The sequence below is a fragment of the Zophobas morio genome, unplaced genomic scaffold, assembly GCF_036711695.1.
Source record: "Zophobas morio isolate AGI-343-1 ecotype UQ-CSIRO unplaced genomic scaffold, CSIRO_AGI_Zmor_V1 ptg000058l, whole genome shotgun sequence".
NCBI classification, from domain to species: Eukaryota; Metazoa; Arthropoda; class Insecta; order Coleoptera; family Tenebrionidae; genus Zophobas; species Zophobas morio.
The window spans coordinates 7,547,269-7,574,269 of NW_026972163.1; the positions used below are offsets into that span (position 1 = coordinate 7,547,269).

A 27,001-nucleotide genomic window follows, 5' to 3' on the forward strand; every position below is an offset into this window, starting at 1 on the left:
TTTTAAAATTAATTATTGTACCTTTTCTTCCGTTTGAGATTATGTATAAAAATCTTCGTCATGAAATTACACAGACATATTTTTGCAACAAATATTTACAGCTACAAAGGCGTTGTACTAAGAGGGCGGAAAACGCCTTATCCTTGCTATCTGAGAAAGTGACACAACTATGCCGGCCACTGTGCAGTTATCGTTTACAACCTATTTTTAAACAACCCGCCAGTGGAAACGATACATTTAGCCTCACTAATATAGTAGAAAATTAGTGATGTTCCTAGTTGATATAATATACGCACAGAGTTTTTACTCTATTTTTCTTGCATTGGTTTGTGATAAATATTTTTTTTCATTAGCAGCCTGGACGCATGCAAATGTCGACTCATTTAGTGGTAGCAAATTCAACTTTTGCTACCACCGGTTCAAAAAGAAAAATTGAGGTTATGTACGCAATGTTTGATGTTATTATTTCTTAAAAAATGAACAAATGTGTGCTACAAACATTACTTGAGTATACCCATGGTAGTTGGTAGACGGTAGAAGATAAAATTATTAACTCAGCGACAAGTATAAACGGTTTTCTTTGTGTTGAAGATTTATATTAAGTTTGATTAGAAATCAAAACAAAATCATGTTGCGTCAAAAAATTGAACGTTTATTTTTCAGTTTATTGTCTTATTGTTTCTACTAGTGAAAAAAATAGTATATTAACCACGGTTGCAAAGCCACTTCTAGACCTCGCACTTAGAGCCCTCGACGCTGCGCGTCTCGGGTTCTAATTTGCGCTCGGTCTAGAATGCTTGGCTCTGCAACCTTGGCTAATAATATACTATTTGGCGAATGTTGTTGCGTACAGTTATGAAATCAGTCGAGTTTTGATCACTATTTAGCTTTATAGCACTATCAATATGCGATCTTGTTTGGGCCCATCAAATTCATACTGTATGCTGTATTGATAACACCAAGAGAAGTAGAAACTGCAGTCTACAGCTTCTCATTGTGTAGCCTTTCGAGTAAGAAATTTTTTAGCAGTATAAAACGAACAGGATGTTTCGCACTTGTTGGACGGGTGTACTAACTACTACACTACACGTTTCACACGGGCGGATACAATTAGTATACTATTCGAAAAGGTTTAAGCTCCTAATTGGCTCATAACTGCGATTGAAAATAAAGGAACATCAAACCCATTGCCACACCATGAAACCATGAAAACTTGTCATCCTACAAAACCACGAAGGTGAAAGACTACTGGAAGAAAGTCTGGATGCACTCCAACAACAACTAAACCGATAACGAGCAGCCATCAAAAAGACGTACCTGGACAAGGGAGTAGCAAAAAATGCAATAATTTCAACAGTACCTGCAAACAGCAGACGAACTCAGTAGACTAGAACGTGAGTATGAGTCCGTCCTCCACTTTAGGACAAAAAAAGCTCGTATAGAGACCATCATCGACAAGTTTCCAGCACGTACTCTCTTGGAAATCGAAACAAAACTACATGAAGAGTTTACCACGTTGTATAAGTAAAATCAACAGCCAAATTGCCAAGAATTTGGTTCAGCTGTTACAACCGCGACACCAAACCAGCAAAACTTCGCCGCTACGGAAATTGCTGAACCCCCTCAACACCTACAAACCTCCTTTCGCTCCAACGTGCTACGGCGCTGAAGCCGTCGAAGCCTTCCAACTGTCACGACAAACTTGCCTAGCTTCTTTGGCACTGGGTAACTGGTACTGGTAAGCTTTACCTTCGTAAGGGGGACGTGAGAGGAGCAGTATGACCCGCCGGTAGAGTTACCGGTAAGATATACTTTATGGAACAAAGGAGCGAACATACAGCCTCTCTTACTCTATGTCAACTCCCTAGCGGTACAGTCTCGCATAACCGAGTTGAGAATTTGGGATTAGGCACTACCACCAAATTGGTCCTGGCTGGTGACAGGCTTTGATGCGGCTTAGGAGCTGAGGAAAGCAGTGGGAGTGTACTTCGACGGGCTATGGGGAACACGACAGGCTGATCTCACTTTAGTACCCGGCTCCATGAAAAGCCTTTTGACCGGGGTCTGGGCTAGGTGTGGAGCAGCTCGAGTTCCCACAACTGCTCCCGGGCCCACGACGTGTGTTTAGTCTGGTCCTCCGAACGGATGGGTGCTAGGCCCTGAAGGTTGCACGTTAGCCTTACCCACAAGGGAGGCGAGAGGACAGTTAACCCCTTAAGGAGGGCATGGAGTATATGTTCAATCTGGGGGCGAAACTTTATATAAACGATCAACTTCAGCCACCTGTTTCGGCAGGTCACAGATGCGAGAACTTACGAAGTTCTCGAAGGCAGCATTGGCTAGGTCCACCAGTACCCGTCGAACTCAGAAGCGCGATGCACCGCATCTATACGCATCTAGCATAAGTTGTCTAGAGCGAGTTAACCCAGCAGTTGTGGAGTGTGGCAGTAACCAGTGAGTGAATATTGCGACTCATCACAACGTCACAAGAACGCATAATCAACCGCCTCTCGAACGAAAAGCACGAGGTTGTCTACATGGATGACATCAAATGCCGCCCCAACTTGGCCTGAAATTGGATAAGGGGAAATGTGGGCATTACTGTAGTGCATTGGACGAAGAAGAAGAAAACGAAGTCATCAATCTCATCCCAGCAGTGAGAAATGACAAAAAAAGTGTTCGTTAATAGTTATTTACATTACAAGCTGCGTAAGTAAACTTTTTTGTCGAGGTGGATTTGACGGCAAACCTCCGAGACTTAAGAAAGGAGTTACGCAGCGTGTATTGTATTACGTTTTTTCTGCTACCGACACCAATAACACTAAAAAGTAATAATTGTAGTAACTAAAAAATATTTAACAAATTATCAGGAATGTATTCATTTCCGTAGCAACAAGGTAAAAAATTTGTTTACACATGAAGTTTCCTAAAAAATAGTTGTTCAAAGTGAAAAATGAGTGCTTCAAGTTATTTAAAGGCAACAGAAGAAGCTGCCAATATTGCTTGCGCATCTCTGTTACCTGAAAAATCGAAATTACGTTATAATGAAACTTACAAAGCATTTTCAAATTGGTATACATCACGAAACATTCAAGGTGTTAATGAAACCGTAATGCTTGGTTATTTTAGGGAAAGATCCGAAGCCCTCAAGTCTCCTAGCAGTTTATGGTGTGAATATTCAATGCTGAAATTAACGTCGTGTCAGTTCTTCTGTTGTTACCTCAATCATAAAACAAAATGCTGGAGGCTCATGCAATTGATGAAAATGTGACAGTTACTAATTTTGAAATAACTTATCTAGATCTTATTAAATAAAGCATTAGTCGGACATGATTCGCAATAGAATGTGATATGATATCGCACACTATGTCTAGGTACCAAAAAATTAATTTTAGAGAGTAATGCTTCACAATCTATTCTATTGGGTACCGCGTCAATTCGTCGCGCGACAATTGATCGCAGGCGAAAAATGATAGCGTTTATAGAGAAAAGAAGTAATTGTTATGAATGAGGAAACTAAAATAAAGTGCTATATTCTCAAAAATGTCATTATTTCTAAAAAAGTGTCAAAATAAATACATACGAGTTCCATAAAAGCAGTAACTATTAGGCTCATTTCCGACTAAACCAAAGTGCAAAAAAGTGAAAATATTGTAAAATAATTTTTTCTGCTACCGATAGCGTAAATGAACCTTATTGCTCCAGTGACACTGATGTAAGCGTAAGTGAAGTAAATAGGGCAACCTCGTTGCTAGCTCCGTAAGTAGGTTACTAAGGGCGTAAGTGTTACTTACGCTGCCAGGACAAAAAAGTAATGAAAGTAGTAGAATGTCAGAGAAATGTCAATAATTTCATTTTACAGCAATAGTTTGTTTTATAATTATTTATTAATATTAACTGTAACACTACACTCAGTAATATTTATTAAAGGAATATTCTTTGAAGTTATTTCAAAAGTAGTAACTGTCACATTTTCATCAACTGCATGAGCTTCCAACATTTTCTTATATAATTGAGGTAACAACAGAAGAACTGACACGACGTTAATTTCAGCATTGAATATTCACACCATAAACTGCTAGGAGACTTGCGGGCTTCGGATCTTTCCTTAAAATAACCAAGCATTACGGTTTCATTAACATCTTGAATGTTTCGTGATGTATACCTACCAAATTGAAAATGCGTTGTAAGTTTCAGTATAACGGAATTTCGATTTTTCAGGTAACAGACATGCGCAAGCAATATTGGCAGCTTCTTCTATTGCCTGTAAATGACTTGAATCACTCATTTTTCACTTTGAACAACTACTTTTTAGAAAACTTCACTTGTAAACAATTTTTTTTATCTTGTTGCTACGGAAATGAATACGTTCAATGAGTTCCTGATAATTTCTTCAATATTTTTTAGTTACTAGAATTATTACTTTTTAGTGTTACTGGTGTCGGTAGCAGAAAAAACGTAATACAATACACGCTGCGTAACTCCTTTCTTAAGTCTCGGAGGTTTGCCGGGCCTCGGCGTTGCCTCGGCCCGTCAAATCCACCTCGACAAAAAAGTTTACTTACGCAGCTTGTAATGTAAATAACTATTTTTAATGCTGACACATATTTCGTCGGCATGCTACTGTAATGTTCATTTGGATTATTCGTCTTATTAATTAGACACTCAAGTAAGTGATTCCTGCTTTTTTTCTCACAAGTTTAAAGTTTGTCAATTAAACGAGTGAAAAAATAGCTTTCAAAACGTGTTACGTCATTTTTTTTTATAAAAAATGGCTTTAAAATTATTACAACTGTCAAATTAAAAATTTAGAGATTTATCATAATCAATGAAATCGTGAAAAAACTCTCGTTACAGTTTTAAGTGAAAACGTATTATTTTCATTACGTTTGATAATTTAAAAAATTAAATAAATATATATATTTTTTTATAAATTTGGTGCAAAGAAATTGGATTTTAGATATTAACAATTAATCTTGGAGTTTACTGCATTCTTTGCAGACAATTTTTTGGTCACTACAAATTAGTTCTGGATTATCTTTAATCCATGATAAAACCAAAGATGTTTTTCCATCCAGAACTTTTTTGAACGCTCACACTGTTAATGAGAAATATATACTGAAGTTAACTGTCATGTCAAATCAGGAAATGTTTTATGTTTCACTGAAAAACTAATAAATAATATTATTGTAGGAGTATGTTTAACAAAATCCAACGATTTCAAATGTGTCATATCAGTTTTCAATATATCCGATACTGATTGTCTAACCGAAATCCCTCAGATAAAAAACCTTCTCCAAACCGAACATCTAAACTCCAAGGAACACAAAAGTCTTTATCAAACTTGCGAGGAATACTCAGATATTTTCCACCTCGAAAATGATAACCTGATGTGTTCCAATTCCGCGTTCAACGATATTTCTACAATAAGAAATGCCTGTGCAATTAACTCAAACCTTATAGATTGCTATATACCCAAAGGCAAATAATCCTGGAGCAAACTAATAAAATGTTAAAGAAAGGAATTATGGAACACAGCAATAGGCCTATTGATTGTTCCCAAAAAATCTCAAAATGGAGAAACCAAACATAGAGTCGTTGTAGATTTCCGAAAGTTAAATAACACCACCATAGGCACAGCTTATCCAATTCCCCACATTACCGACATTCTCGATCAGTTGGGCAAGTGTAAATATTTTAGCTAACCAGTGGATTTCATCAAATTCCCATGCATCCACCAGATAGGGAAAAACTGCATTTTCCACACCTTTTGGACACTATCATTTCACGCGAATGCCCTTCTCGAATTTCCACCATCTGCTAAGGTTAAACACGTTCGACCATTTCTAGGCCTAGTAGGATACTATAGACGTTTTATACCCAACTTCTCCAAAATTGCTGCTCCATTAAATAATTTATTAAAGAAAAATGCAGAAAACATTAATTACGCAGCCCCCAATACTTCAATACCCGAACTTCCCTAAACCATTCATTCTTACAACCGACGCTAGTACAAATGCGCTCGGAGCTGTGCTTTCGCAAGACAACATCGGATATTATTTACCAATAGCTTTTGCATCTAGGACATTGAATAAAGCCGAAACCAATTATTTGCCGACAGAACGCGAACTTTTCTCAATTGTATGGACAATAAAATGCTTCCGATCTTATCTTTTTGGTACCTACGCATTTTACGATTATGACCGATCACAAACCCCTTCCAGAGCTGTTCAGTAATGTACTTTTATATTTAGGTACTTGGCACTTGGTACTTGGAGTATTTCTAAAATGTACTTGAGTTTAGTACTTGATTTTGCCAAGTACTTTACTTCAATTCCAAAATAAGATCGGAAGATTTTACGAGGGCCATTTTCAACTTAACGTCTAAAAGATTTTACACTTTTCTTTCCATTTTTTTTAAATTAACGAATTGAATGACACCGTGCAAGTTCTAAACACGAAGCGCTGTCAACAAACTGACATGCCAACATAAAATTTTAAGTTCCCTACGTAGGGTTTTTCAACGTTGCCAACTGAAAGCAACAGGTAGTACAACGTTGGTGGTTTTTTAATTAAAAAATACTCCTAGATAATATAAAACTTCGTAATTATAGTCTTTGCCATTTCTATTGAAACACCACTTGTTGTTCGTAAATTTGGCAACGTTCATATTCAGAGAATTTTCTAACTAAAAGCCGTTGTCAATCAACTAAAAGCTGTTACCAGTTGCTAAATTTTAAACAAAATCAACAGGTAGTGTTTCAATAGAAATGGCAAAGACAATATCTCAGTTCACTTTCCATGTTATATGGTACCGCCACAAAGTGTTGGCACGATAGGGACCGGAAGCGTACAATTTTTAACCGATCATTACAGCTAAAAAGAGTGGAGAATGTTGGTCACTTGCAAATTACTTCTGTTTTATTGGTTTTACTGCTATTAGTTTTTAATTATAATATGGTGGAACATACACAGGGTAAGCAAATTGTTTTAAATATACTCTATTTATTGTAAATAATATCTCGTTATCTGTTAATATAAAAGTTGTTTCTCAATACAATTTAAGCCTTAAAACTGAGTATTTGTTGTATATAATAATTGTTATGGAATTGAATGCAAAAAAATTAACTGGTAATAGAACTTTTCAAGATATGAAACTTTGTTATAAATCATTTTTTCGAAAACTATTTGTTGGGCCTTTTTCCCCTTTTTTTTTCACGACTGAGTTCGTTGTGATTTGATTAGAAACGTACAGTTGGCAGTGAATTCTCACAGTGTTCGGGTAGTTCTACGAGTGCAAAAGCTGGTACAATGGTTTATACCAACGTAGAATACACGAATATAGTACTTCTGTACGGTGAGACTTTGGACAAAGCTCAGGAGGCGAGACGTCTGTACAATGTCCACTTCCCAAACCGACGCCTTCCAACTGGACATGCGTTTACTGAAACAGATTAAGAGCTACGTGATTTTGGGAAATTTCAGACACCCCATCACATTTGTGGCCAGCACCGTACAGATCGGGTACTGGGGCTGGAACCCAAAATTTTGGATGTTGTTGCCGAAGAGCCCAATATCAGCATTTGTTGACTGACATTTTGTATGGGTATTTCGACATTTATTGTCCGGCGGACCCTTCATGAACAAGGATTGCACCCGTACCACCTTCAACGTGTGCAAGCACTAGAAGCTTATGTTATTCACTAGTTAAATGTGCATTTTGAATGGAAGTGCAGTGGCAGAAATGTACACTGGTAAAGTTCAACTATCGCTATTTGGAGGTGACTTCACTGGGGATTAAAGACTAATTAACACTTGGGATGATTTATTGCTTAGACCCTGTTGTAAATGTGTCCATCAAGACGACAGTCTGCAGGGTCGGACCGGCCCAACGTATGACCATGTACTAATCCGAATAACAATAGAAATAGTCCTCTTGAAAATAACCAGGTAAAATCTTATTAATAATGGTGAACCAGTATTCCAATATAAATCCGTTACTGAGACAGAAGAATTTTAGTTAACATTTGGAACTGAAGCTGAGTGTTGGTTTTGTGTTTTGTGTTTTACTATAAAGTGTTTCTTTTAAATCTATCTAAGATTTGGAGGCCCTGGTGTAGTGATGCTATTCGAGAAAACTTGCAAGTTTTGGAAGAAAATGTAGTCGAAGAACAAGACGTTCGAATGGAGGAACGTCCAAAAAATAAAACACGTTTTTTGCCACCAGAAGCAAAACAAATTATTTTAAATGTTTTCAATTCCTTACGTGAACGAAGAAGACAAGACAACAAGGATGAATTAATCAAAGAAACTGAGACTTGACCAAAACTTTATATGGAACAGTGTGGCGAATTTTAAATGTAGGAATTCAACCAAGAAAATTTAGAAGTGATAAAGAGGTTATAAGAAGAATTATCTATGAATCATTTAAAGAAAACCATGTACCGACATTAAAATATATTCATTTAAAAACGACCGAGATAACGGGGCTACAGTTTTGTCAAGAAACGTTACGACAATTTTAAGCAATTATTGGGTTTAATTACGAAATATTAGATAAACGAAGATTTCTAGAAGAGTTCACTAGAATAAGTAAGTGGCGTTATAACTACTTACAGCAAATTAAAGCATTTCGTGACAATGAAAGGGCAATAATATATTTGGACGAAACATGGTTCGGTACCCACGATGTAATAAAAAAAGGCAGGGTGGATGAAACAGATAACTGCCATTTACGTGTTCCATCATCTAGAGGACAGCGAATTATAATCCTTCATGCGGGTTCTAAGGATGGCTGGGTTAACAAATCCCTCTTTTTGGCGGCGAAACACATTGATGAGTCAAAGGTAGACTACCACGACATGTCGGGAGATGTGTTTTTCCAGTGGTTCACCGAAACACTTCTGAAAAATTTACCCAATAAGAGTATTATTGTTTGAGATAACGTCAGTTATCATTCTGTGCAGTCTGAAAAAATTTCCTCCACCAACTCCCGCAAACCAGAAATCGTAGAATTTTTGTATAAGCATGACTTATATTTTGAAGAAAATTATACGAAAAAACAACTGTTAGATGTTTTACGGACGAAAGAACACGAAAAAAAAAATACAAAATTGATGACGAAGCACGAAAACACGGGCATGAAGTTCTTCGTTTACCCCCATACCATTGCGAATTTAACCCAATCGAAATGATATGGGGCATTCTAAAGGGAAGAATTCGACATAATAACACTAATCCTAAGTTTAGTAGCGGAACTATTGACGTCATTAAACATCAAGTTGCGACAGTGTCTAAGGAGGAATGTGCCAACTGTGTAGACCATGTAATCAAGATCGAAAATGAATACCGTTCAAGACACGTCAGGAACTTATTATAAATTTAGAACCTGAAGACGACGACAGCGACTTTCATGATATTACATGAGTGAATAAATTGTTAATTATTGTAAATATGTAATCTAAATTAGAAATAAAATACATTATTTTTACCTTCCATTATTTAAATTGTATATAATAAAAATAATATGTAACCTTACATTTACTATGTTTAAAAAAGTTTACACATTTTTTGAGTCCGGCACTGATTCCTTCCCAGGTATCCAGAAACCCAGATGACCGTTTATTGCAGTTTGCGGTTATCTCACTGGGAAAAGCCCGTAAAGCGTCGTCTTGATGGACACATTTACAACAGGGTCTAAGTAATAAATCATCCCAAGTGCTAACTAAGCTTTAATTCCCAGTGAAGTCACCTTCAAATAGCGATAGTCGAACTTTACACTGGTACCAATGTGGTGGGTTTCTCGTTCTGCGTTATATAGAAAAGTTTACGCTAATAATGAGTTCTATTATCGGTTAAATTTTTTGCAGTCATTTCCGTAACAGTCTGTATATCTAAAAGCTTACCTTTTGCATTGGCTTCATTCACCGCTAACCGTATTTCTTCTAGTAAGTTTTGAGCGGCACTGCGTTTAGCTCTGTCGCTGAATTCTTCAGGAGAGGAATTTGAAGCTTCTATGCCGAATCTTTTTTCTCTTTCAGCAAGTACCTAACAAAATATTAGTCAGAATTGGTGCGAATAAAAAACACCACATTATTTACAAACGTGAAATTTACGAGGAAATATATTGTGGCAAGTGCCGTACATACTAATAACTATACCGAACTCCTATTATTATTAAAGTATCCAATTGCTTTATTTCTCTTCAAGAAAAATACGTTACTAGCTACTGGGTCGTTCGATATCAAAAACAAATCTGAATAACAAAGTGCGCCCCATGATTTTTGATTTTGATGAAAAAAATTGAGGATGATCTTTTAGGTAACCGATATGAAAAACCGCCGTCTTTTATTTTTTGACGTGACAACGTCTTATAAATCGATGGAGCCGGCTGCACGCTCGAAAAAGCATGACTCATGCGCCGTTACATCGCTCTGAGGCGTCCCATGTAAGGCTTGAAGTGCAAGCGAGAACGCGGAACGAGCGACAAAGAGGCACAATCGGCCTTCGCGTTCGGCAGCGTTCGCCATCCGTCTCTCTCCTACTTGAGTGAGCGATGCGTCTGCGTGGACAGCTGCTATATTATAGTACATTGACATGTTTTGGTCGAGTATCAAGTGCAGTAAAAAGTGAATGTAGTGTCAATTTTGACGTGACAACGAATATTATCGTTGTCACGTCAAAATTGACACTACATTCACTTTTTACTGCACTTGATACTCGACCAAAACATGTAAATTAAGAATTTTATTTAAATTGTTTCGAACGACGATTTATTTTGCAGAACTGCTTACAAACGCACCATGGAAAAAAAGCCTGACAAACCAGAGGATGTTACGAATAAGCCTTTACCTTCAATGAGTGAACCCATGGAGGTTCAAGATGCTGTAGCATTTACTTTAGCAACGCCATTCGCGCAGCCAATAATCGCTGCTTCAAAATCAAAAGCCCAAAACCATTCCATCAGTATTTTCTTAAGACGTTGTCACGTTCAACTATCGTCAGTAAACCGACTTTACAGACAACCGAGTTTTTTTGGATGCTTCGCTTCCGAGCGGTACTTCGTTTAGAAGTCTGAAGTTCCCCAACTTTTTGAACACCTACCTGCATATTTGTCAAAAAAAGAAGCAGTGCATAGAAAGTCTCCAGACACTAGACGAAAGGAGGCAATCAAACGCGATGGTGAAAAATTTGAAGCATTTTTAAGGGTGCCCAGTGTTGAAAGTGTCTGTTACGTTAACAGTCGTCTAAAAATATGATTTCCTACCTTAAGGGTGTCCAGTAGCAGACCGAAAAATGAGCTAAATAGAATTTCTTTTTACGGGCATAATTTCAACTTTGAAAAAAAGATCGACATTTCAATTGATAGATTATGTCTAAATCTCTGGGGAAGACACAATATTTAAAAAAAAAGTGATTGTTTAGTGTTTAAATAATCATTCATTCTTCGAAGGAAATTGCATTTTTAGACGAGGAGACAGCATTTTTCGCTTCAACTTTTATATCAGTACAAAGACAACATTGAGCTCTATGGGGAAGACCCGGTCATTTTTGTTTAAAATTTATATTTACCTATCAAAATATTTGATTTTTAAAAAAATACTGAATAATGAAAATAAAGTGAAACTAGGCAACCCTATTTACAAAGTTTTCTGTTTCAATAACTGGCTTAGTTTTACCAGAGAACACAGAGAAGCGCCATAGTTTAAATTAAATGACGGTTGCGGACTCCTCAATTTATGTTGGTAGCAGTGTTTGTTTCTAACTAGGGATAAAAATAACTAGAAGAAATGTCATAATATTTTTAATGACGCGTTTTATTTCCGACAAATTGACACTAAATTTACCAGAATATTACAAGCTGCTTACTGTTTCCTTGACTTTCATTCAGGTTACACGAATTACAATTATAGTGAAACAAGGTTTTTATGGGCGTCGACTATTTAAATTTGGCGCTTGCCTTTGGCAGTTGAGGACTCCAGTGTCAATAAGGGTGGTTTTGCAAAATCAGCCTCTATGTCGCTTCTCTATGTTCTCTGGTTTTACACAGCAGGGAGCCTTGCCGACCGACGCTTTCAGGTAATCAGTCCAGGTACATACAGGTCATAAATCTCATAAATACTCTTAGCTGACTAACATTGTTGAAGCTCTTTTACAAGTCGACTTCTTTCATTGCTGACCTAATTTGATTTAAAAGTATGCAAATTTTTATAATTTTATACATTCTACTAAAATATTTTCTTTCAAAAAATGATTCCAATATTACTATTTATTCCTGTGTGTGTTTATATTAGAAGGGCAAAAGATTTATATGCACTACACATGACGCGAATACAAATAAAAAATTTTAATTGTACAATTTTTTCTTTACAATTTGTCTAATGGGTTGACTTGTTTAATAACGAGAATCTACTCTCTCCGGAAGTAAGGCATATAAATAAAATTTTTCTGGGGCTCTATCATATTATTTTCCCAAAATTTATCATCTCGTTGAATTAAGCATTATTTAAATTGGACATTTTATATATTTCTACGATAGCGTTTTTGTTTATTAAGCCGTCTGGCGATGCCACTAAAAATGTACAAACCGCATTGTCTTATTGTCAGTTTGGTGTTACTGCAAAATGCTTCATTTTCTATACAAAGATTTTGGGAGAGTACATGCTGAACTAGATTTGCAGGGATGTAAAATGTTTTTCACAGTACAGTAGGATTAGCCGTTCGGTTAGTCTAAAGGATTTTTCTGCGCACCATTCTGGATTATTGCGTTCGCCAACTATGTTTTGTTCGATTAAAAAGACATCACCGTTTGAAAGTTTTTTGAGAAATGCTTTTTTCGCTGTGACATATCAGGTATTTCAACTGCCTCGTTAGATACATCGTCGCCCGAGAACTTGTATGATACACGGACCGGAGTGCGTTCAGGCCAATGTCGACTCTATAAGCCTCCAGAAATTCTGCGCGAAATAGTTATTATTTAGATGCTTTTATTTCGTTCAGTAATAAAATTGGAAAAATAAGGAGCCTTTAGGATATAACCCTCTTTTGGAGGGTTTTACAGCGGACGGCAGCTCTTTAGCCGGGGAGGGTCGCGGTTCGGAGAGTTATTTTTTTTTGTATTGGGCGCCACGTACAGGGCCGGCTCAACACGGTAAGCGAAAGATGCACCGCATCGGGGCGCCCGTGACAAGGGGCGCCGGGCGGCGGGCGCCGCCTATGCTTTTATATTAACTCTATAAAAATAAATTAATGTTAGATTTGCATTGAATCACTACCAACAAAATATTATAGCAGTAACAGACCAAGGCGCCCATCGAAAACTTTTCAGAAAAACCTACATTTTAACATTCCACTATGACCACCAAAACAGATCCCAAGAAGTCAATTCTTGGCACTATCAAACTGTAATAATTGAAAAAGAGTGCGCCTTTGGGTTGGGTGATGGGACCTTTAGATCAATACCGACAAAAAATAACCAGATTTATGATGCATTATCTTGGTAACAATTTGACGAGACAGCGGTATAACCACAACCAGATGTTTTTCTTAACATTTGTCACGTTTGTTTTTACCATAAAAGTCCATGTCGGCATACTTAAAAAAATTATTTTCCAAGTCTAGTCGGTTGGTTTTGGTTGTGGTGATTGTTCAACGGTTTTGTTATATTTTTCACTGTTCCTGTTTGTAGCCGAATTTGGTTCTGTGTATCATTTCGTGGCTTTTTGTCATCATTAATTTTGAATTTAAATTTCGATTAACATTGAGGTAAGTCTAAATTAAAAATAACTTTGAAATCGTATTAATTTTACAATAATAAAAATTGAAAAACGTTTGCAATATAAATATTTTTATACTTATATTATGTATAGTTTAGGAAATATCGTTGTGCCCTATAAAATTTTATTGACAATAACGAAGCGGACAGTAGTACAATAGTAAGAAATATTTATAGCTCCCATCAGTCCCCCCGAATTTGTCGGAGAACATTTAGCAGGTAATTATACGCAAATTTAAGGTCTGCAGATTACCGACAACTTTAAGTTGTAAATGTAGTTTTTGCCCGCAGCTCCGTTTGCGTGGAATTCGCAATTAAAACTCATCATTTTTCATACATGATCGTTTTCCGGGTTGGAACCGTGTAAATTGAGTTTTTGGGCTCAACGTTTCACACACTTTCGTAAGTGACATCTTCAGGAGCAGGGTTAAGAATAAGGCAAAAGAGCACGGTAACTCAGTATGTCAACCATACCAGAGGCGAAACTTTTTTGAGAAATTACATGGTTCCAACCCGGAAAACGATCATGTATTGATTCCGACCGTGATAATCTCCGAAATTATAATTTTTCATCTCGTGCACTCCTCCAGCGCCCCAGTGAACCCGTCTGACTTAAAAACTCACGAGATTTCTGCACAAAGTTTCATCCCCTATTTTGTCCCCGTAGGGACGGGATTCCAGAAATCTTTTCTTAATGGGTGCTTATGACAGAAAAGGAACCTACTGCCCAAATTTCATGTTTGTAGCTTCAGTAGTTTAGGCTTTGCGTTGATGAATCAGTCAGTCTGTCAGTTAAGACAAACACTTTTATATATTAAGATTGATTCATCATAATTTTATGCATGTTTGTTAATAAAAAGTATCTCTCTACAAAAATATGTGATTACAAAACTTTATTTGTTTTTTTTTACAAAAATTTTTTTAAGGGCGTTGAACAGTAAGTTGCATCGGGGCGCCTGGTCCCTTAGAGCCGGCCCTGGCCACGTAGGTTCCTGTTCGGGTAGTTTACTCCGCTACGTCGAGTAAAAAATCAAGCCACAATAAAACACAGAAGAAAAAAATAAAAATATATTCAATGGATAATAAAATTGACATGTGTCGATTAAATGAAATTCATCTAGTATTTCGAGCAAAAAAAAAAAGAAATTACCATTAGCGTCCAGGGACTGTCACTGAAATATAGATACGCCTAAAAAAATACAGCAGAAAATAACATGTATTCATGCGTCCTCGGACAAAACTATTTTGCGATATGATAATTAAAAATAAAAAACATTTTCGACAATTTTCGAAATTTAACTAAATACATTGATTAGATATTGCGTGATTTTTGTATTGCGGTGCATGTTTGCAAGTTCAGTTCGGATTGGAGGGTTTTTGTTCGACTTCAACTAGCCTCTGTTCGGATAATAGAGGTTATACTGTATAAAAAGATTGAAATTTGGCATGTTCAATATATGTAGCGCCATCTATAAAATGGATAGATTACTGGCATCGTATTAGTTTCAGTTCCACCAGAAATTATAGCGCCATCTATAAAATGGATAGATTACTGGCATCGTATTAGTTTCAGTTCCACCAGAAATTACATCAATTTTCTTTTTTTTAATACAAAAGGGTATAACTTTTCGCTACATTAAATAGTGCCCTTTTTTGTCTTTTCAACGATATATTGCATGATACAATATTATTTAATTGAATGTTTTAAAACGTACTTAAAATAAAAAAAAAATTGGTCGAAAGTTGTTTCGACAGAACTTCCCTCCCACCGAAAGTACAATGAAACATATATCCAGCATTTTCGAGTTGAGTTTTTACTTTACACAATTTTGTGATAACCTCATCAATATTTTTGCAAAGACACGTATATGAACTCGGATTGGTGCAGTGTAGTACTTGCTAAGACTGACTGTGGGAAATTACATATCCGCTAAGAAAATAGAGGGCGGGTAAGCATAGTCAGTATTTGTTAAGATAAAATTGATTTTGGTAAATGACTGAACAATATTAAGAGTAATCACTGGAATGAAGAGGGGGTGGGTGGGCAGGGCTATTGCTTGCTTATAAAAGATTCTGTATGAAAAAGTTAACCTTATTCTTGAACTCATGTGACTCACTTTCGTATACGATAACCGTTCAATTCGTATACGATTGTTAAAGTTCGCATTCTTGAACCGAAAAACTGTCAGTCGTATACGAATTTGTCGTACGAAAAGCAACGCATGGTCTTTGTCGAGTGAAAATGAATTTCGTATACGAAAGTGGGTATGATTATTACCTAACTCGTACCGAAACTCAGCGAAGCGGATTTCTGACAACAATTTGACAATTTCTATTAGAATCTTGTGATTGTGTGTGTACACCGTGGTGTGAACTGAAAAAAAATATAGGTAATTGCCGATTTATCGAAAAGTAAGTAAGTTACAATGTTTTCTTTACACAATATAGAGATATCTTTTGTGAACAGAGAATGGGTGATTTAGTCGATATAGCAGTTCTAAATGCTGTAGAAGAAATGGAAATAGAAGTAGAATGACAGAGACCTCCGCGTTTTCACACGCGAGACAATCCATTTCAACTGCTTTCTGATGCAGCATTTTTAAAGATGTACCGAACGACAAAGGAATTAGCACAAAATATCATTGAATTGGTCGACCCCTTCATTGTACCACAAACGAGGACCTCTGCATTAGACACATCAGTAAAAGTAAATTATATAGGACTTTCATAAATTGCTGTATTTAGTATTTTTATATTTTACAGGTCTTAACAGCACTTCGATTTTTTGCTTCGGGCAGCTACCAGCTTGACATTGGTAAAAATGTTAATAGTGCTATCAGTCAGGCCTCCACAAGTCGGTGCATCAATGAAGTCGTGGAGGCTCTCAATCAACCCGAAATTTTTGATGACTGGGTGAAATTTCCACAAAATTTTAGAGAACTTAATAATATACGAAACGAGTAGGTTTTTAATATTTTTATCTTAATTAAGTGAATATTAATATACTATCTAACAGATTTTATCAGCGATACCAGTTTCCAGGGGTCATTGGTTGTGTAGATTGCACACACGTTGCAATTGTGCCTCCAAAATCAAATGATGCAGTGCATCCAGAACATATTTATGTGAACAGAAAAAAAATATCACCCTATAAATGTTCAATTGGTCAGTATGATAAAAATTAAAGTAACATTAACAATATGTCTTATATATAGGTGTGTGACGCTAACCTCCGCATTTTGAATGTAAATGCAAGATATCCTGGAAGCACCCATAATAGTTTTATCTGGAACAATAGCAACGTGCTAGACCTTTCCACAAAACTTGCATACTCGAGGTCATTCCACTTATTATGTTCTAGGTAAATATTGAACAATATTTCATATAAATCAGGCAGAAAATATTTTTTACGCAGGTGATTCAGGATATGCTCTTAGGCCATGGCTCATGACGCCAATTCAAAATGCCGTCCCAGATACCCCTGAGGGTAGGTACAATGAGTCTCAGAAAAAGACACGATCTATAATCGAAAGATGCAATGGTGTCTTAAAAATGAGATTAAGGTGTTTGCTTAAAACACAGTGTTGCATTACCACCCTGAAAAAGCGGGAAAAATAATCAAAGCCTGCGTGGTATTGCATAATATGTGCATTGCCAATAACATAGAAGAGCCAGAAGACAACGATGAGGTAGAATTGGATTTTGGAATAAACGTTAATGATGAGGAAATTGTCAATAACGAGCGAGTCAACCCGCAACTTGCTGAAGGGCGCAGAATGCAAGCTAGAATAATAAGTTAATAAGAAACTATTTTGAAATTAATTAAATATATTTATTATGTCACAGTGTTAACTATTAGTTCTACCTAATCTATCCGCGATTAATTTTAAAGATTCCGCAATCTGTTCTTTGGCCTTCACCTGTCGCTCCAACAAAATAATTTTTTGTTCGTAATATTTTTTATTTTGCTTTTTTGACGTGACAACGTCTTATAAATCGATGGAGCCGGCTGCATGCACGAAAAAGCATGACTCATGCGGCGTTACCGTGCAAGCGAGAACGCAGAACGAGCGACAAAGAGGCACAATCGGCCTTCGCGTTCGGCAGCGTTCGCCATCCGTCTCTCTCCTACTTGAGTGAGCGATGCGTCTGCGTGGACAGCTGCTATATTATAGTACATTGACATCTGTGATTGACATGTTTTGGTCGAGTATCAAGTGCAGTGAAAAGTGAATGTAGTGTCAATTTTTTCAAGACACATTAAACTAAAAAAATTGACATAATTGTATTTATGCGTATAAATAAATCTAACTTGATCAATTTCATTGTGATTTCTAATTACCTCCTTCTCTATATACATACAAATCTATTAAACAAATGAAATTAAAATTTTCTTTTGAAAAATGCTACCATTCCATCAGTATTTTCTTAAGACGTTGTCACGTTCAACTATCGTCAGTAAACCGACTTTACAGACAACCGATTTTTTTTCTATGGTTAGTTTGACCAGTTCCTCTGAGGCTTTAACAGTTTTCTTCAATCTCTCTACTGGACGGGCTTTCCGCTTTCTGGAAATTTTGTTCGTTTTTTTCTAGTGAAATTTTCGCCTCTTTTCTTGCTGCTGCCTCTGTTAGCTGTAGTGTTCCTCCTGGCTGTAGTGTTCCTTCTGGCTGTAGTGTTTCTCCTAGCTGTACTGTTCCTCCTGGTAATTAGGATGAAGAACTATCTTCATCCCATATAAAAGTAATACTGGATTTGGGGACGTTTTGGCCTTCAATAATTGTCTTCCCTATTAATTGGATGATTTTTTCTTTCCCGGAATCTAGATTGTCCGAAGAAGGTGGCCCCCCACCGGTTTTCTTAATTCCTTAATAATGCCTGCCTTTTTCGACTTAGTTTTTGTTTTTAGGTCCTGCCACGTCTGCAAAAAATCGATACCATTACAGTTATTAAATATCCATCTGTTAAAAAATTACGAAGCTGCTACCCTAAGCCATTCTACATTTTTCATAATTTATCTTACCTTTCTCCATTGTTTCCAGTCTTTTCGGGCCCCCGGAATGGAATTCAGTTCTTCGGCAGCCCCGTTCCATAGGTTCTGCACTGTTTTTAACGAAAATCCTATGTGAACTTTTTCTCCACTAATTCCCGATGTTCGTCGATGAACGAAATTAATCCTGCCTTCTGCTGACTTGATATATGTGCACTTTTCGATCCACTCATGTTTTTTTATTAAATAAACGCACAAACTATCTCGAATATAAGGTGGTAGGTCTTTGTCGAACGCAGTACAGTTTAAAAGTGAACAACTTGGCAAACCGAGAAATTGATAACTCAATGCCTAAATAATTTCTCGGAAAAGTCCAACTTTCTAAATTGACAATACCTGCGCAATTAGTTTAAATGGTTGCTTAATCAATTTTTCTACGAAATTTGAGAAAAGGAAGGATCGTCTTTAGTAAAAGTTCAAGTCTATATTTAAAACCGGTAAATTCCGTACAATATTAGTAAGCCAAAAATAATAGTTTTTAAAAATAAATCGCGGGACTTTGGAATAATCTGTTGTATTTAAAATTTTAAACTTTCCCTCTACTCCTCGATTGGTCGATAGTGGTTTCTGACAGCAAAATATCATCTTGGTCGTATGAACTTATCTACGATTGTACCCAAATACGTCGCATGCGAAATTGTATTCGTCTAGCCCTCAAGAATACAGAGCGTGAGACTTTCATCTTTCGCATACGAAATCACCATGCGACAATTTTCGTATACGACTCGAAGTCGCATGAGTTCGAGAATAGGGGCCCTCAGGAATTTTGATAAAGATAGCTGTGACCGGGCGACTAAATGGAAAATTAGAACCGTAGGGCACCAGAGTGGGCTTAGCTCGTAACCGTAGTTGTCCGCAGCTCCTCTCCGTCTGGATTGGAATTGATGAAGAAACGGCGGCGTCACAGATCTCTGGATCCGAAGAAAAAACTTCAAGGTCAGCGGCAGCTCCGTAAGAACAGCAGCGAAAATCAAATGTCGTCGGCTCGATATGGTTTCTTCAAGGGAACGAAAGAGACGACGAAAAGTTACTCACTGCAACGGCATCAACGTGCTTCCTGCTTTTTCATTCTCCGACATACTACCTCTTCGGCTACGTCCTTGTATTTCCTTCCTTCAGGATCTTCGCCAAAACGCTTCACAAAAACCCCTCTCTCTCCCTATAAGGTCGATACTACCGAATACTCTTTCACGCGGGGTGGGTGTACCAGCGCATTGGCAGTGCCACGAGGTCGTTTGACACTCCCGATAGGCATCCATGACAACTTTTACAGATGTAGGTACGTAAAACATTGCATCCCCAATAAAGCAACCCTTTATTTTCTTCCTTCTTATCTCAAAAAAAGGAATGAAACAAACCAAATCAGGGGCGGCTCATGACTTGAAAAGTTGATGAGGCAAACACAAAACGCTCCAAAATATAAATAATGTAAGATTATTTAAATATTTTCTACTTAGTCAAATAAACAAATTTGTAAACTCATTTAACTGTCCACCAAGAACCAACGTGAAGGTGTAAGGAACTCTTGCAAGGGAAGGATGGGAATGATAGGACAAAAGGAAAGGGAAACGTGGTCAAAAAAAACTAATATCACTTCTAACAAAAAATAAAATTAAAATAAACATTAAAGAAAACATATAGAAAAAAATCAAATACAACATAAAATAAATCTAATTTGATTTATAACAAAAAACAAAACGAAAAAAATATAAATACTCTGGATTCATTTTAATTTTTTTTTATAGATCAATTAACGATTTACTCAAATCTGGAACTGGCCGTTTTAATTCCTTAACTACATACAATTTATCATCATACGTGAGAGTAGAAAAAACAGAACTGCCATTGTCCTTTAACGTTAGTAGAGAAAAATTCCGATTTACTCGTAATCGTAAATAACGGTTACTGAAATCAAATTATGCAAGCACAAAGCACTAACGCGACACACGCAAACGTAGGCACTTTTAAAACAAAATTCTGTTACAGAAATTTTGAATCAATTTATACACACACAGATTTGTGGCAAAACAATCAACGGCCTAATTTTGAATACTTCTGCCAATGCAGACTGCATTGTAATCGCACGTTCTCCGCGCGCAAATATTGTTGTCCATCTCTTTTGCAAGCACGGAAATGAGGCTAGCCTCAATTTTGTCTTTTTTCAACTCATACCGCTTATGAGTGTATTGCAGGTTGCTTGCCTATTCATATTGCAGCACGATATTTTTATTCTAATGATATTCATGTTTCGTAATTCCATAGTGTTATTTCAATTTTACGGAACTCAAATGACAAGTGAAAACTCATCCATAACGGCCGCCAGCCTAGTAGCAGACCGAAAAATGAGCTAAATAGAAGTTCATTGCACGGGCGTAATTTTAACTTTGGAAAAGAGATCGACATTTCAATTGATAGATTGTCTAATAAATCTCTGGGGAAGACACAATATTTTTTAATATAAGTGATTGCTTAGTGTTTAATTAATCGTACATTCCTCGAAGGAAATTGCATTTTTAGACGAGGAGAGAGCATCTTTCGCTTCAACTGTTATATCAGTGCAAAGACAACATTGAGCTCTATGGGGAAGAACCCGTCATTTTTGTTTAAAATTTATATTTATCAAAATAATTGCTTTTAAAAAAAAAATTGAATAATGAAAATAACGTGAAACAAGGCAACCCTATTTACAAGGGATCCGTTTCAATCAATGGGTCAGTTTGACACAGCAGGGAGCCTTGCCGACCGACCCTTCCAGGTAATCAGTACAGGTCATATAACTCATAAATACTCTTATCCGACCAACATTGTTGAAACTCTTTTACAAGTCGATTTCTTTCATTGCTGACATAATTTAATTTAAAAGTATGCAAATTTTTATAATTTGAAACATTCTACTAAAATATTTTCTTTTAAAAAATTATTCGAATATTTTTTAATAATAATCTGTCATTTTATATGCATATTAATCAATACAAAAAACTGACAAGATTTAGATTCTCATCACTTCACTAACCAGTTATTTACCTGAACAATCACATTTATTCAATTTTTTGATACTCTTTTCCGCACCACCTATGAGGTAAAGTATTATAGGGGCGTTTTTTACGAGGTATCTCCAGTAGACCTTCCACTATTACTATTTATTCCTGCGAATGCAAATAAAATTTTTTAGATTTACAATTTTTTTTTTAGAATTTGTCTGATGGGTTGACTTCTTTTATAACGAGAATCTACTATCTCCGAAAGTAAGGCACATAAATAAAATTTTTCTAGGGGCTCTATCATATTATATGCCCAAAATTTATTGTCTCGTTGAATTATGCAATATTTAATTTTTTTTGTTTAACTAAGAATTAATTCTTTAATAATAGATTTTTTTTCGGAAAGTACAGTTATTTTTATGTACGAGGGTCAGTCAATTATGAACCGGAATTCTGTTTTTTCGAAAACTGTACTAATTCTAATAAGTTGTCATAAATAGAATATGAAGGTAGGAATGTAGAGAAGGGATGTGGCCATAGCGGCAGCCGATATCTTTTTGCAATGAGCAGTTAGTAGCATCATGTCGAAGCAAGCAGTACCAGCGTCGGTTGCACAACGCATTATCATTAAATTTCTCTCAAAAGAGGGCGTCAAACCTCCGAAATTTTAACCAAATTGCTTGCACAGTTCGGGGAAGAAACGTTGTCAAAAACTCAAGTGTACGAATGGTTCAGAAAATTTAAGGAGGGGCGTGAAAAGGTTGAAAATGAGAGTCATCATAGTCCTCGCAACCATTTTTTTTTTTGGGACTGGAGAGAAATATTGCTTGTCGACTTCTTCATGAACGTCGTACTGTAAATGCTCCATACTACTGCCAGCTTTTGGACGATGCAAAAGCCGTGTACAGATCCAAAAGACGCCAAACTCCAATTCAAGACGTAATTTTGCTTCACGATAACGCTCGACCGCACACAGCCCTTTTAACGTCATAAAAATTGGTTGACGTCCACTGGGAAGTCTTCGAACATCCCGCCTGTAGCCCAGATTTGTCGTCCTGTGACTATCATTTGTTTACTTCACTGAAAGAGGCAATAGGAGGGCAGCGTTTCGAAAGCGACAACGATGTGGAGCGGGTCGTGCGCAACTGGGTTGTGACACAGCCTCAAACATTTTATGATAAAGGAATTAAAAAGCTTCCTAGACCTTGGCAAAAATGTGTAGCCCTTCAGGGAGACTACTTAGAAAAATTCTAGACTTCGTTTGTACATTTGTTTTGCATTATTAAATTAATAAAAAATAATTCCGGTTTATATTTGACTGACCCTCGTATTAGCAGCATGTGTTCTCTTTTCTATTAATTTTTGCATATTTTTGTCACAATTTTGGTAGTTATTTTTTACTTTACTTTTAGCATTAATAAATAATCCAAACATGAAAAAATCAAAAAAATTAAAATTGGAGAATCTAAACTTTAAAAATCGTGAAATTGAAAAATAGGATCATTGAAAAATCGAAACATCGAAAAATTGGAAAATCGAAAAGTTAAAAAAAAAATGGAAAATCGAAAATTTTAAAAATCCGGAAAATTGAAAATTTGAAATTTAGAAGAAACGAAAAATCGAGAAATCAAAAATCTAGAATTTTAAAAATTGAAAAATTAAAATATCGAAAAGTTGAAAAAACGAAAAACTGAAAATCGGGAAATCCAGAAGTCGAAAAATCAAGCTTATAAAAACAAAAAATTGAAAAATCAAGATCCTAAGAAATTGAAATATTGAAATATCAAAACCCTGAAAATCGAAAAATTAAAGAATTGAAGAAGTGAAGAATCGAAACTTTGGGAAGAACTGGGAAAATTAAAAAAAAGATTACTTCAAGAAATCGGAAAACTGAAAATTTAGAAATGTCAAAATTTGAAAAATTCAAAAATTCAAAAATCGAAATATTTAAAAATCGTAAAATTGAAAACGATAAAAATAGAGAAAATGTAGGTATCATTGAAACATCGGAAAATTGAAAAATCGAAAAATAAAAAAATGGAGAAACCGAAAATTTGAAAAATGAAAAAATTGAAAATACCCAAAATTGAAGTACTGGAAAATTGAAACGTCTAAAGTAGAAAAATAGAGAAATCTAAAAGCCGAATAATCTCAATAATGTATTTATAAACCACAAGTTCAGGATTATGCTATAGATAAAACTGTTGAACTTCCTTGTACACTTTGTTTACAAAAATAATTTGCAAATTTAGACTGGTCCCCTAATATGTGGTTGAGCCCATTCAGGATGTCATTTTTTAAATTATTTTTTTTTATGCAAAGGAACGTTTTCGTTTTTCTGTATTTTACATCTGGAAATCTAACCTTGAAGCGTTATATTCTGCCTCGATACCTTTGGTTAGGAAAAAATACGATCTGAAGTTGATCGTATTATCTATCACAGCATGTGTCGGAGGAGTTTCTGTCATTTTACACGGAATTACCATTTACAGCTGGCTATCGAAGTGATGACGAGTTCGACGAGTACTTTTTCTTTTTTCTTATTTGAAATAAGTAACTTTTTTTCAGGGAAACATTGAGGGGTAGACCTTAGTACCGACCATTCAAGTTGGACTTAGTTCATTTTTTCATACAATATTGGAACAGAGGATTAAACAATTGCAATTTTTTTTACTGTTATATTTGGGCATAAACAGTTATTTTATATATTCTTAAAACATAAAGAAAATAAAAAGTTGTGTTAGATGTTAGACTGAACCTTGTGGGTTTCTCATCAATCTATTTTCTGCAGCGTTTTAAATTTTCAAGTCAATTTCTTTCAAAATACATTCAAATGGACTTCGATTGTTATTCCCCTGTACTCTTCATTTGGAAATAAATAAGCTTATCTGGTGTTGTTTACAAATTTGCATTTTATGACGGACTCCGTACAGTGACGATAATCTCTCCTCTCTTGGGTCGGTACCTGCGGTGGTTTGGTAGTTTGGGTTGCATAGTTACAAAAAATAATTCTTCTCACTGGAACTGATTTTGTACGCGACGACTGTTACGCTTTTATAATAATAACCAATTTTTAATTAATTTTATAGTTCTTAGAAAACTATATTTTGTTTATATACTGATCCATTATAACGAAGTCCAAAATATGGCATACTATTTTTAGAATTTGAATTTTTTTTTTCAAACCCAAAATAAAAATGTAATTTTTGGCCTCGACAACTGTAAAACTGACATTTACGTATCGTAGATAGCCATGGTATTTTGATTTTTACACATTGAACTGTCATTTACCAAATTAAGTGCGGTAATAAACACAGACATTTTCAGAGTTTTAAAACCCTTAAAAAAATTGACACCTCATCATTAACAAAGCTTGTATTCACCAAAATAAGATACCGCATAAATGCATCTATTAAATGTTTTAAAATAATAGCAATTGATTTTTTTATTGAGTTTGGAGAGCGCCATCTGGCGGCATAAGCAGCAGTCATATCGAACTAACTGTCACGATTTTAATTTTATCTGACGTTTGACGCAGGGAAAGCCTACTTACAAATTCCACACAATTTAAAATAATTGGTCTAAAGAGTTTAGACAGTACTTCCCTAGCTGTCGGAAACGTATGACGGCATGCCTATTATGCTTTTTTTTCTCTTTACATTTTTGTAGCGGAGCATTTTAAAAAAAATTTGCAAGGACACGTATATCAGTTTGGATAGATGTAGTGTCATACTAAAAAAATTGGTCTAAAGAGTTTAGACAGTACTTCCCTCGCTGTCGGAAACTTGACGACTGCATGCCTATTATGTTTTTTTTTCCACTAGTAGCATTACAATGGCTAATTGTCGACTTGTCTAGAGGTCTGTAATTTGGAAAATTGTGAACCTTGGTCAATAATGTAAACGTGAAGTTGGCCACCGAATGTGACAACTGTCAACAACTGTCAGAAAAAATGAGACATAACCTGAAAACTATCATTTTGAGAAATTTACTTTTAAATTATGCCCTGGAATGATTTCCAAACCCTGAATTGATTATTCTCGGTGTAATTGAGGATAAATTGGTGAAACTAAATTGATGAAGTTGATGGGAGTGAAAATGAAGTTTGCGGGAGTGAAACTGACTCATGGTTCCGATTTGGTTTGACTTGATTTGTCGTAGATGAGCTTTGGACTATTTCGGCGATTTTTTTTTATAGAAGATCGAGCCGTCGTTGTATCCTTCTGCTACGCTGGAGGATTTCCATTCTCCGTGTCGCTTTAACGACACGAGGTCCATATCTTTTTCAGCCAAATTTGTCCCGGTCGCGTAAGTACGACGGAATGAGGAGGGGTACTTGATGGTTCACTTTACAACATTTTTCACACAAAAATTTATTAAAAACGGGAAATACGGAGGAAATTAAAACAAAAGTTCTGGACCATTTCTGGATTGTCAAAAAATAATAAAATTGCAAAGCTTACTAAAATGACGTGAGTACATGTTTTTATTGATGCACTTCAGAAAAAACATTTTGAAAATTCGCAAACCTCAAATGGGCTACTAGTGGAAAAAATAGTATATTAACCACGTTTGTGAAGCCAATTCTAGACCTCGCGCTTTAGAGCCCTCGACGCTGCGCGTCTCAGGTTCTAATTTGCGCTCGGTCTAGAATGTCTGTCTTCACAACCTTAGTTAATAATATACTATTTTCTCATTACATTTTTGTAGTGGGAATTTAAAAAAAAATTGTGATGACGTCATCAACATTTTTGCAAGGACACGTATATCAATTGGGATAGATGTAGTGTAATACTAAGAATAAAATTATTGTGTTCCCAAATTTTCGGGAAAATGAATTGGGTCGTTTTGAATATTGATTTCTTATAATCAATAAAATAACGAAACAATTTACTCACGTATACGGCGCCGGTGTGTAATATCTAGAGAGCGGATTTCTGTCGGGCTAGGCAAGGCCAAACTCGGTACGGCTCGCACGGGATGCGAATTCATTGCCGTTGCGGACTGCACTTCGTTTATTTGAGATTAGAATAACGTTGTTTCGTTGCACTTTGCTGTTAATTCCCGTTCTCATTTACTTAGCAGTTTGATTAATAAATCGTTAATTATATTTATGGAATCCAGCACGTCCCCCCCTATAATCGTGACGTAGCCCGTCAGAAATCCGCTGTCTAGTAATATGAGGGGCAACTGAAA

The 27,001-nt window shown here is 36.0% G+C and overlaps 1 protein-coding gene across 4 annotated transcripts in view; it reads right to left on the reverse strand.

Annotated features, from left to right (window-relative positions):
• Positions 1 to 27,001, reverse strand: part of LOC135143098 (uncharacterized protein) — a 342,333-nt gene that overhangs the window by 56,207 nt on the left and 259,125 nt on the right. For all 4 annotated transcript variants that reach the window (XM_064074952.1, XM_064074959.1, XM_064074954.1 and 1 more), the window contains exon 10: positions 9,906 to 10,047. In XM_064074952.1, coding sequence (XP_063931022.1) covers positions 9,906 to 10,047 — 142 coding nt within the window. The remainder of the gene's footprint in view (positions 1 to 9,905; positions 10,048 to 27,001) is intronic.